Source organism: Vicia villosa, linkage group LG1 (genome assembly GCF_029867415.1).
Source record: "Vicia villosa cultivar HV-30 ecotype Madison, WI linkage group LG1, Vvil1.0, whole genome shotgun sequence".
NCBI lineage: Eukaryota > Viridiplantae > Streptophyta > Magnoliopsida > Fabales > Fabaceae > Vicia > Vicia villosa.
In genome coordinates this window covers 87,855,874-87,869,333 of record NC_081180.1, presented here as the reverse complement: position 1 = coordinate 87,869,333, position 13,460 = coordinate 87,855,874, and the positions used below count along the sequence as shown (strand labels likewise).

At 38.1% G+C, this 13,460-nt stretch overlaps 1 protein-coding gene across 1 annotated transcript; it reads left to right on the top strand.

Annotated features, from left to right (window-relative positions):
* Positions 1–4,007: 4,007 nt before the first annotated feature.
* Positions 4,008–8,211, top strand: LOC131643459 (vacuole membrane protein KMS1-like). The gene is made up of 8 exons (XM_058913677.1): positions 4,008–4,341; positions 5,615–5,826; positions 6,073–6,151; positions 6,379–6,678; positions 6,874–7,022; positions 7,243–7,359; positions 7,534–7,713; positions 7,817–8,211. Exons 1-8 carry the CDS (start codon positions 4,329–4,331, stop codon positions 7,979–7,981), a joined length of 1,215 nt encoding a protein of 404 aa, XP_058769660.1. The 5' UTR covers positions 4,008–4,328; the 3' UTR covers positions 7,982–8,211.
* Positions 8,212–13,460: the final 5,249 nt, after the last annotated feature.

Below are 13,460 nucleotides of genomic sequence, written 5' to 3'. Positions count from 1 at the left end.
ATCACGGGCCTTTAATTCCCCCTGCGCCTCTTCCAAAGCAGCCACCTTGCTCTTACAGTCCTCCTCGATCCTCTTCACGGCCTCCGCAGAATGAGGCGCCGACCAGGCATATAAAGTGGCCAACTCGAGGACCCTCACAACAGCGGCCGCATCCTGAACCAAAAACCTTTGACGGACAGAGGGGTCCAAGCCTTCAATGTGAAGAGACTCCGCTCGGGGAATAGCCAGAGAAAGGCCACCCTCGAAGAACCGGGGCTGAAGAAAACACGAGGGTAAAGTGAAAGAATTGCCAGTCTCCTCCCGAGTCAGATCCACAACCTCAACTCTTGGCCGCTTATGTCGAACCAATGTATCCGGATCTGGTTGGTGGCGCAAAGGAGAAGGGTGGATGGTAGCCGGTCTCAAAGAATCCCCCAGATCAACCGCACGGAGAGGGGACCCAGCAACTACCTGGGAAGAAGACGAGGTACCCGAGCCAGCCGCAAGAGCACCCTACACTACAGCCAATCGAGAGCCGACACCTTTCTTGATCACCACGTTGGACTTGTTCACATGCTTGAGCATTCTCTCATGATGTTCACAGTCCATCGATCCTGACAAACAGACAAGTAAGGGTTAACTCGTTATAACGAACATAAACTTATAAATAAAAACAACGTGGGGAAAAAGCAATAACAAACAGATACTGAGGTAAGCAAAGGCACCCTCATCCGTGCCAGTCGCCAACAAATCTTTAATATTAATAAGACGGGGCTCCAACACCGGCTCCCCGTCCTCGTCAACCACAAGCCTCCCCGATCGGTCCAGCTTCCTGATTGGAGGAAGACCCCACACGAATTCCTGAAGAACGGAAAAATCATTCCGCCCATCCGAATCCAGACTACCGATCCTGGTAATATATTGGTCGGTACCGTAAGCAAAATGGTCCTACGACCAGAAGAACCTAAACCTTGGCTTCCTTGTAGTCACGGCCTCCCCTATGTCGTTACGAACAGGACGACCATGCACGTCCAAAGTCGGTTCCCGAGAGAAGACAGAGTCTTGAGCTTCCCTCGACTGAGGACGGATGAGGAAGAAACACCTTTTGTAATTTTTTAGAGAGTCGGAGTATGAGTTGAAGATCTTTTTCGATTGCTTTATGGACACCCAACCAAAGAGATCATTGGCAACTTTCCGTTGCACACAAAAATAATAAAAAAGCAACGAAGTGGTCGCTGGAATCTTCAAAAAGGAGCAGGTCAGCTTGAACGCCCGGAGGAAGGCGATCGCGTTCGGATGAAGCTGACTGGGTGCTAGTTCCAGATGATTGAACACGGAAATGTGAAAATCGGTGAAAGGCACCTGTAAACCCATCTCCCGAAAGACCACCTCGTACATAGGTATTTGGTCGGGAGCGTAGACGTCGCACACCCGGTCCTCCTCCCCGAGAATAACAACTGTCCAACCATTCTTGTTCACGTCTCACTCGGGGTCCACATATCCCCCGATAGCCAAGTAAATATCTGAGAGGTCCTCGACAAAGTGACTCTCAGACTCAAGCACCTCATTGAGCATCCAGGAATCTGGAGGCACCCCACATTGAGCAGGCGGCGTCGCCGATGACGAAATCGAAGTTGAAGGACGCCCTTGATCGGCCATAATCACCTGAAAAGTAGGGGAGAAAAGTGAATTCGGCAGCACAATCAAATTCATCCTTCCACCACTGTTCAAGTGAAAGGGCGCATAAACGATCAAAGGACGAAGAATCCCCGACCATGCCCCTCCTTGAAGAGTCGGTCTTCAACGAATTACCACTCAAACTAAACCGGGATAAACATGCATATAGCCCCTAGGGCAACAATTCCATAATCGAATATAAAAACGCATTAAGGGAAATGCAGCAACAAAACACACGTAAAACGCAGAACCCCTAAGTATGTGAAGCGAAAAACTGGATCCACAATGAAGAACTTGCGATTCGCAACCGTCAACGATGAAGAAACCAACCTTCTCCACCGTCTACCACCAATAGGCTACAAAGCTTAAAGCTAAGTCACGCTAAAATCCTACCTTAATCGTATTCCATCTATCTCTAAACAATCAAAAAGCATAGGAAATAGAAGGAGATGAGGGTAGGAACTTACGAGTAAGATTTTGATGAAAACAAAAACTGAAGCTACTGAAACGTCACGACAGAGGAAGTGGTCGACAATGGCAGAGGAAATGCATAGGAAACAGGCGTGAAAGTTCAAAATGGGAGATGATTTGAAGTACTTATAGGCGCCTAAAACGTCGCAGGCACCGCACGTGACTCCTGTAAGTGAGAGAGTCATCATTAACCCTAGGAACCTACGCCTAGCCTAGCCATCATTGTGCATTAAATGCGACACGTACCACAAACGGCTGACTCCCAAACGCCGCACCTCCAAGCTCCCGACCAACCGTCCCTCTCCCGTGCCTTCTTGCTCCGAACAGAGACACCAGGTTCTCTTTCCCCAATAGAGTTCCCCTGCCCGACTTCCTTTAAGTGGTCACTTCCACGACCGAAAGCAACGACTTGGGGGGCTCCTGTTCCGGACTGGCCCAATCATCCAAATTGGCCCAATCCACTCTTTAGCCCAACACGTTCTGGCCCAAACACGCGACGACCTTCCCCTACATGTTCCGGGCATGCAGCAAGCTAGGACCGAGCACGCTGAAGCCGCATGCTCAGCAACGGCTAGCTCTCCGTGTTTCCTAGCCGCAAATCACGCACAGACCCTCAAAAGATGGAGTCGGCCGTTACAGATTAGTCCCATAAATAGCCCTCTAGCCCTAGAGGGCAAGGTAATCACATTTCAACCCAAAATCTCCCACTTTCTTGTTGTACCTTGTCGTCCAAACACTTACTTTGGCATCAGAGTGCCTTGCAGGTACAACCCTTTTTTTTCTCAACCGTCCCGAAGTTCAAGCCTCAAGTTGCTGACCACCTATTCTGCTCGGAAAGATCAAAATGTATAAATTTATAATTTAAGAACAGGTCCGAGTTAAACTTGTTTAAACAGTTCCACCGAACTATCTAAACTTTACTACGAAACATAAACAAACAAAAATAGAAAAATATATTTGTTTTACGATGTAAGTTCGACGCTTTATTGTGTTTAAATAATAGCTTCCTTTTTTCATGTCGTGGTGTTGTCACACCGCGCAAACCAAAAGCAAGGATCTAACCAAACACTTAAACAAACATTAAGAAAATTAAAAAATTTATAATGTCACTTAAATATAACACATTTATACACACATTTGAATACTTTGAGAAATACATACATAGCAAGTGTGGACACAAAACAAGTAAAAAGCAAACAAGTATAATTTATACAGAAGTAGGTAAATATAGACACGTTGTAATCTATGGAGAATAATCCATCATCCCAACTTTACACTTTCAATATTATACTCTATTAACCGCTAAATTATATCTATTAATGCTATTAACTCTCACCGTAGCATGCCAACTCTAGTCTCTACTCTTCCATTGAGGTCCCTCCTAATTTAGCCATTATGTTACCAAATTACATTAAAAAATATTGGAAGTTTGTTGAGAAACTTTAATGATGAACAAAGAGTATGCTTCAACACTTAAAAAACATAAATATATTTTATCGAGAATTAAAACATAATAAAGATTTTACATTAAAAAATATTACTGGAAGTTTGTTGAGAAACTTTAATGATGACCAAATAGGACGCTTCAACACTTAAGAATATTTGTTTCAATTTGAAAAAAAAAAACTATTTTTTTACATGATTTTTTAATTACTAACTTTTATAAATATATAATAAACTTATGGTCAACTAACCTCTTTAAGCTTTTTACAAAAACATAAATATAGTTTATTGAAAATTAAAACAAAGTAAAAATTACATAATTTAAAAATTATTTTTATTAAAAGTTATTCAAAATAAAAAGTATTTATTTACAATAAATAAAAAGTAATTATTGTTAAAGGGTAAAACATAAATAATATAATTAAGCCTAGAAACATAATCCTCGTTTGTGTCATTGGAACGAGGAGATCTCTGTTGCATAGATTTTCGACAGAAAACGAAACAAATTCTCCACGTCAAATCTCAACAAAATTTTCCGATTTTGCTCAGCAATTTCAACTCTATCCCTTTTATTTAGTATTTTTTATTATTTTTTGGTCAGTTATATTTGAGGTGAAAGAAATATAAATAATTTACCCATTTTCTGAGTCACTTGTGTTGGTGCCGAATTTCGAATAATGGTAGAGGCGTCGTCAACACAGATAAATTAGAGAGAGAAAAAACACTAAGATATTGCTTCTTCATCTTGAATCAGTATCATGTCTAGCTCAGGTATATGTCTTTTTTATTTGATTTCAGTTCATGGTTTTATTGTCGTGTTAATGATGTTTTTATTTAGATTTTAATTCTCTAGGTTTTTGTTTGTTTGTTTTGGTTTCATGATGTTTGTTTCAGTTTACAATGTTAGATTTTGGTTGGTTTGAGGTTTTGTCTGTGGGGGGATGGATTTTCATGTTAGAGTTGCATCTGGGTTTGTGTTTTTTGAGGAAAATGTGTGTACTTGATTTATAGGATTTGTGAAATTGTGTTTTAGTTGTTGTTTTTATGTTTTCCTAATTGAAAATAATGTTGGTAGAAGAGGGTTTTCCATAGTTATTGGAAAGTGTTGTTTTTTTTGGCAGTAGAAACGTATTTGTTTTGGAGGGTGCTGCTAGGGTAAACATGTGATCATGATTTGTCATGTAGTGGAAGATGGTTTTTAAAGTGTTGTTGTTTTGAAATGGGGGAGTGTCAATTGAAGAAGGTTTGTTAATCTCGCAATGAGTTAGGGAGTTGTTTTGAGTCGCTAATGACTGACACTTGAGAGTTGAGATTTGTATCTGTGACAGCTTACTCTTTTTTCTTTCTTGGATGCAACATGGGGAAGGGTTTTTCATGTTGCATATAGGAGTCTATCGCCAGTTTTTGTTATTCGTACTCGACCATTAGAAGAATGAGAATCTTGGAGTAAAAATTAATTTGGAGTTTTGTAAATTGCTAACAGCGATGTAGTGTTTTACTGTTGTTTGGTGAAAAGTATTTGTTGCTTTCTGAGATGGAGATGTAAATTTTTTTGGGAGGGGAAGACTGGGGTTTGGCTCGTCTTAATGATATAGGATTGATTAGAAGCAAAGTAGATGGTTTCTGCGGCGACACCCAAGATCCATGATGGCTCGAGCCTCCACCATAACCATCTCTTTTATGCATCGATTCTACAATTAGAGTTATCAAAACTGTTGATCTGTTTGAGGCAGACAGTTAAGGTGATTGGGTTGGGATGAAGAGTCATCTTTCTAGGGATCTTGAGGTTGCCTTTCTAGTGTGCTTTACGTGTCCATAGACTGCATGATTTTGATAGAATAGACATTGTTACAGCCTTTTAGCTTATTATAGCCTAGGTTAAGTTTTCATTCTTTTATTGCTTAGCTTGTTGGTAATTGCTAAGTAAATGGTGTCTGTGGTATTGCTAGAGCCTCCACCATAATAGTCTCTTTTTCGGAATGAATTCTAGTTACACTAGCTTTTATTGCATCACATATGCTGATTAGAGGTTCTCTTTTTTCAGGGCTTATCGAAAAGCACCAATTGGAGCTAGACAATTTGACACTGACCACACATCCCGTCAAAACACTAAAATTCTTCACATTAGCTATTGTTCAATACTTGAAGAAAACAGCAAGATATCTGTTGGCCAAAGGTGGATGGCTTTTGCTTCTCAGTTTTGTGGTAGGGGCCTTTAGCATAATGCTGATTTCCATCGATGGTCCTCATGAAAAGGTATTCTTATTTATTCCATCAGTACTTTAGTATGATAGTTCTGAATCACAAAGACTTCCATGCGTAGAAACGCAAACCTCAAATTTAAATTCACTGTAGAAAATTTGTTCCGGGCGTAAGCCCCACAAACACACCTATGAACATTGTTTTGAGTTATTAGCTTCACATTGTTTTTCAGGTAATGCTTTTTGTTTGTTTTGGTTATTAGATACTCATACGGCACTGAAAATTTCGTTCTTTCTGCAGCATCTTGAGGAGCTACTTAAATATTTTCGCTTTGGAGTATGGTGGATAACCCTTGGGATTGCATCTTCAATCGGTCTTGGTAAGTAAAAATAGGCATGCGCAGAGATGACTTAGGGTTCCTGTTCTTGATTGTGTTATTCCTGGTTTGTTGGTGCTTAGTAACACAATCGGTCTTAAGGCTGCTCGTGTCATTTGGATTTACTGAAAAAAATTGCTTGCAATACATAACTTTCATACTTATGATTCTCGGAACATCTTTATTATATAACCGAATGAGTTCTTATTTTGTGCTCTTCTTTGGTTTAGGGTCTGGTTTACATACTTTTGTTCTATACTTGGGTCCCCACATAGCATTCTTTACAATCAAAGCCATGCAATGTGGCCGAGTTGATTTGAAAAGTGCTCCATATGATACGATACAGTTAGATAGAGGTCCTTCTTGGCTTGATAAGGATTGCTTGCAATTTGGGCCGTCGTTGTTTCAGTCAGAACATGGTTCACAGATTCCACTCAGCCTCATTTTGATTCAAGTTCAGTTGGAGGCTGTTTTATGGGGCATGGGAACCGCTATCGGGGAGCTTCCTCCTTACTTTATCTCCAGGGCAGGTATGATGATCATATCACATGACATGTATTTATCTAAATTTCACCAAGTCCTTGCTAAATTGACATGAAATTCTGGCTAATACTCCTCACTTTCGACAAACTAAATTCTTTGATAGATGTACTTTCCTCCTAATAATTTAGTTAATTACTTTAGGAACTGGTTCGTACATGATTCTAATCAAATCGTTTGTGTAGCACGTCTGTCTGGGAGCAAAATGGATGCAATGGAAGAGTTGGGTACTGAAGATGAAGGAATCATCACAACCTACTTAAATCGCATCAAGCGTTGGTTCTTATCACATTGTCAACATTTAAATTTTTTTACCATTTTGGCACTTGCTTCGGTTAGTACTTCTGTTCTTTAATAATATGATCATTTTTCTTCATTGAATGCATATATAACAGTTCCTTTTGTGAACAAAATTTCTTGAAATATTGGTAAAGTATATTCAATATAACAGTGTGATAGAGACCAAATAGGGGCAATAAGGAACCAAAACCACAACAATTATTATATATGCTTCATGAACATTAGAATTGTCAATAACTGAATTTGCATTTCAGGTTCCAAATCCTCTGTTTGACCTCGCTGGTATCATGTGTGGACAATTTGGCATTCCATTTTGGAAATTCTTTCTTGCAACTTTCATCGGAAAGGCTCTAATTAAAACTCACATACAGGTAGTTTAAACTCATCTTATTCTCGCCTTACCAACTAATTTAGTATTGTTGACGCCCTTACTTTGCTTTGTAACGACTCCAAACTTAGACTCACGTCACATATTTATAGCAACCAAAAACATTGTTCAGCTCAGCACGTTTGTAATCTATGTTATGTTTTTATTCGTTGTGCAGACAATATTTATCATCTCAGTTTGCAATAATCAGCTTCTTAACTGGATAGAAAATGAATTAATTTGGGTTCTCGGTCATATACCTGGTTTTGCTTCTATTTTGCCTAAAGTGATTGCGAATCTCCATGCCGTTAAAGATAAGTATCTGAAAGCACCCCATTCAGTTTCCCCAACCGTCAAGGTAACCATCAACTACAATGTAACATGTTTATCAATGTTAGTAATGTTTAAGAACTTCAAAGTCTTACTCTAATAACAATTTCATCTATCTATCATATCTTCAGGGGACAAGATGGGATTTCTCAATTACTTCAATCTGGAACACAGTGGTGTGGCTTATGCTTATGAATTTCTTTGTGAAGATAGTGAATTCAACAGCTCAGAGTTATTTGAAGAAACAGCAGGAGATAGAATTAGCTGCATCAAACGTTTCTACATCAACAGATTAGACATAGCAATAACATCCTCGTCACCGAGTTCTGCTTGTTTTGCACTTTTTTTTAGCTGCTCTTGCAAGCAGAGAGACATTTGAATTATCATAGATATTCCTGAAGGTCTCAATAAGAGCTTCTATAGACAAACAAACACAATAGATAACATAAGTTATGACATTCATTTTAGGTATAACCATTGTTTGGGATGGCTTTTGGATTTTATTTTAACCACTTATTATTCTCTACTATATTAGATTTATATTAAGATTTATTCAAGTCCTATGATTCTGTTTGGAATATGAAATGTTATGGTTAAGATTAAAGCAAGAGTTTGTTGAAAATTATACTAGTAGTTTTTAATTTATTGTATATTTAGTAGTATCAGAATTTGATTTCAGATAGTATTAATTAAATCAATTACAAAATGTTTTATGGGGCCACCTTCTGGAAGTAGTGGTGTGGTCCTTCTCATGTCATTATCACCTACCCAATAAGTAAAGATCCATGTAAAATATTTACCAACTAGATTACATTTGGTAGTTTGATTTGATATTTCTATATAGTTAGTGGAAGATATTTTATATTATGCACGTGTCTAAATAATATGGTGCCATATCATTTAATAAGGCCTGATGTTTTATTGGAGATGGAGAAACAACAAGCTTCTGGTTGGAGAAATGGTTACCGAGTGAACCCCCTCTCATTCTTTCAAGTCATAATTCTACCAATCAATTGGTCTCCAAATGAACCCATCTCATTATTTCAAGTCATAATTCTACTAATCAATTTGATAGTATTGGTACATAATATATGATAGCCTGATATGGTTATGGAAAATCGGTGCAGGAAATTATAATTCAAAGTCTTACTCACCGTAGTGTGTTTGGATCGGCGGTAGATAGAATTGAGTTTGATATAATTAATTTTTACAAAATTGAGTTTAGCATAATTGATTTGTGTTTTGATACATTGATGTAAAAGTGAGTTGAACTATAAATTTCAGTGTAAAAATTACTCATAATCAATTCTAAAGGTAGAAGCTACAAATTTTAACTTCAAGTAGAATCAATTCTAGAGGCAGAATCAATTCTACTTTTGATAAACAAAAACACTTAAAAATCACCCAAAATCAATTCTTGGATCTTCCAAAAGCCAATTCAAACATGCAATTAGAAGAAATTATGGTCATCCCTAGAAATTGCAACGGAGCTGGTCTCAGTTCTACCTTGCAGACTGCAGTTAAACTTAAATCTCAATTAAATACTCGTTCTCTGACCTAAATTCAAATTTGATTAAATAATCAAATCAAAAATTTATTTCAAATAGATTTGGATATCCTCGCCCTGCTCACATCCCTATAAGACATGACTCAATGTAAAATGAGGTTATAGTTTAGTGGAACCAGATATGTGAGTTATGACATGAGTTCCATTAGGCAGTAAAACAGAAACAAGAGATACAGTATTGTAATTCACAAAGGAATCAAGGGTAAAGGTTATATGATCAGTATCACCTGTGTCTAAAATCCACAAATTTGGCCGCTTACCATTATGGGGAGATGACTTGGTAGTTAAGGCAAAGGGTGTACTGGAGATAGCATTTGCTGCAGTAGTAGGATTGGTTTGGGATTGTTGTAACAAGCTAAGGAGACTATGAAATTTATCTTGAGTAAAACCAAAAGACTTAGACTCTGAAGATCCTACAACGGAAAAATCATTGTTAGCTTTAGAGTCATCAGAAGAAGCCTGTTGAGATGGTTTTCCTTTGTTCTTGAAGCCAGGGGGATAACCATGCTTGACAATGCAAGTGTCAATGGTGTGATTTGTTCTGCCACAATGAGTGTTAACCCTATTTGTGCCTTTAGGGGGACCTGTCAATTTCCACTTGGATTTGCCTTGAGAAGAATTAGCCATAAAAATGAAAGAGGTTCAAGAAGTCTCAGACATGTCAGTAGTAGGCAGATCAATAATAGGCAAACATAATTCTCTTTCTTGCTGAATTATCATAGAGAAGACTGTGTCAATGGCAGGTAAGGGAATCATAAGCTGATTTGTGACTCAGTGGCATTGAATTTTTCATTAAGACACTTGAGGAATCGAATGACATAATCCTGAGCCCGATAAGTATGTAGAGATATGATAGCATTGCAGCTTCATCGAATCGAACATGCACAGTGCGAGATTGGTCTGTAATGCTACACTTCATCCCAAAGAACCTTCATCTTGGTGAAGTAATCCGAGACCTCCTTTGAACCTTGGTGAAGCTTATAGAGTTCTTCCTGTATATCAAAAATTCGAAATATGTCACTTTGAGAGAATCAAGCCTTGAGATTCAACCAAACACCTGATGCTGAATCAATCCACAAAATAGATCTTGCAATGGAAACAATGAGAGAACGCTGAAGCCATGCAAGAACCATGGTGTTGCATCGTATCCATGAATCATACAGAGGATCGGTTGCAAGGGGACTAGGGACAGTACCATCAATAAATTTTTCCTTGTTCTTGGAGATCAAAGCAATGTGCATTGATTTGGCCCAAGAGTGATAATTCTTGTTATCCAAGGTTGGTGAAACAAGAATCAGGGATGTGTTTTCATTAGGGTGAAGGTAATATGGATTAAAGGAATTAGGTGAAAAGTCTTTCAAAATTGACAAGAGCCATCGGAAAAGAAGAGAAGAGGGGAGAAAAAAAAGGATATCAGAGAAGAAAGAGATGAGAATGAAAGGGAAAGAATGAGGAATATGTTCTTGATACCATGTTAAGCTCATAACTTGTGAGTCAAGAAAGCCGTCATTCTCTTTAACAAAAGCAACATCAAAGCTTGCATGAAAAGATACAAGAAGGAACCCTATATATAGGGTGTAAGAGGAGAAAACTAGTTGTAAACTAACTAACTAACTAACGACCAATTTTCTAACCAAATTAAAGCAAGAGAAAAGTGAATACAAAAGGAACTTGCATGGCAAGAAACAAAGCTATCATGCATTACTAGCAACTAATCTAACATCATTAGTTATAGTTTGTAGAAATATAAAAAAAGGAGGGATATTAATGGACTCCACCATTATTGAATTCACTCCCAATTTTACCATTTAAACCTTTATGAAGTTAATGTCTTTTTTTTTTACCGATAACCTAATTTTTTGGATTGTGTTTGATGCGAAAAATTCATTTTTTTTGTTCCGAAATGTATTTGGGCTTGATGTTAACAAATATACGATAGTTAGAATTTATTGAATTTCGGCTGCCATTTTCTGCAGATTTTGATTAATTGGAAAGAACACATATGAGGAAGATGTGATGGAATTTCTGCAGATTTTTGATGAATTAGAAATAACACATATGAGGAAGATGGGATGGGGTGGGGTGGGGTTTGGGGGAGTGGGGCTTGTGTGTAGAAAAGATGAGATGTTCTCATTTATTACTAGTAAATCTCAACCAATTATTTAATCTAATGATACAAACTTTCTACCCCACCAATGAGGAACGTAATTGAACCCTCATTCTAGACAGCACCTGATTAAAATATTATAAATACATAACGTATTTATTTTATAATAGCTTTACTAATTAAAAGTGGATGCATATCAAGGTAGTGGTATGTTGTGGTCGATGGCGATTGATGGTGATGGCAAGTGACAATTTATGGTGATCGAAATAGCGGTTAGAATGGTAGTCGGTGTTGATGACATGTAATCAGATTTATGATCAAATATGGATGGAGTGATGATCGACACCGACCAATAATGATTGTAGGTGGTCTGAGTAATGGTTGATTGTTGTCATAACGGTGATTGACAATGATTAAAATGGTGGTTGATAATAGTCAATAAGATGGTCATAGTGATAATCAAATTAAGAGATCATAAGCCCATAAGATGGTGATTAGTGTTGGTGCACAATGAATAAAGATGATGACAAAGAGAATAAAGGAATAACGGTGCAAAAGAGATGAGAGAATAAAATGTTGTATTCTACTATTAATGATAGCTATTACAAGGCTATTTATAGAAAAAGAAAATCTTGCCACATAAGCCCTAAAACAGTAAACTTAGTGAACAAGTCTAAGGTACAAACAGTACAGTACTACAAAATACTAAAGTACCCTTACTACTAAACAACTAAGCTAATGGGACCCAGATAACATCTTCTGGTCAATACTATCTTCTGAGTAACCATTCGAAGATCAGCCCATCTTCTGAATATTGAATTACTCTTCAATACCATCCCTTAATTCATATTCTTCACTCAAAGCTGACAACGCCAATTCCATCCCTCAAGAGCAGAAATTGATCTGTCTTGATCGCCTTCGTCAGAACATCTGCCATCTGCTTCTGGGTGCTGCAGTGCACAACTTCTAATGTTCCATTCTGGAGTTGGCTTCTCAAGAAATGATACTTAGTCTCAATATGCTTGCTTCTTCCGTGTAACACCGGATTCTTGGCAAGATTGATTGCAGACTTGTTATCAATCATCAGTTTCAGAGGCTTCTTCACTTTAATCTTCAGATCTTCTAATAAGTTCAGAAGCCACACAGCTTGACATGCAGCTACAGCGCCTGCGATGTACTCAGCTTCACAGGTTGATAGAGCAACAATAGGTTGCTTCTTGGAACTCCAAGAAATAGGACCTCCCAGAAACATGAACAAATATCCAGAAGTACTCCTTCTATCAACTCTGTCTCCACACCAATCAGAATCAGAATAACTCAATAACTCTGATTCTTCCTTTCTCCCAGAAGGAAATAATATGCCAAACTTCAGAGTTCCCTTGACATACCTCAAGATTCTGACAGCAGCTTGGTAATGGGACCACTTAGGTTTGCTCATGAACCTACTAACCAATCCGACTGCGTAGCATATATCAGGCCTGGTATTACACAAATACCTTAGAGAACCAACCAGCTGTTTGAAGATCGTAGCATCAACATCTTCACCTTCAGAATCAGAGTCCAACTTCTGATTCGTTTCTGACAGTGTAACAGCAGCTTTGTAATTCTCCAGCTTGAATTTCTTCAGAAGTTCTAACTCATACTTCAACTGATGCAAAATGATTCCATCTTCTTAGTACAGAATCTCCATCCCTAGAAAATATGACATTTTCCCAAGGTATGTAATCTCAAACTCATTCATCAGCACCTTCTTGAACTTCATCAGATCTTCTGAACAACTCCCTATAAGCAATATGTCATCAACATAAAGACACAACAGAATCATATTGCTTCCAGAATGTCGCACATAAACTCCATATTCCATCTCACACTTCTGAAACCCTTGCTTCTTGAAAAATGAATCAATCTTCAAATTTCAAGCTCTGGGTGCTTGCTTCAATCCATACAGAGCTTTATGTAATTTGTACACCATCCCTTCCTTATTCTTTTTCACAAAGCCAGGGGGTTGTGTCACGTATACCTCCTCTTGTAATGGACCGTTCAGAAATGCAGACTTTACATCCAGATGCATCAAGGACCAACCTCTGTTCGCAGCTAACGC

Bases quoted from the DNA above. Each gene is read 5' to 3' on its own strand.
- LOC131643459 (XM_058913677.1), top strand. The intron at 5,827-6,072 runs GTATTCTTATTT...TTCTTTCTGCAG, and splicing joins TCGATGGTCCTCATGAAAAG to CATCTTGAGGAGCTACTTAA. The intron at 7,360-7,533 runs GTAGTTTAAACT...TTCGTTGTGCAG, and splicing joins TAATTAAAACTCACATACAG to ACAATATTTATCATCTCAGT.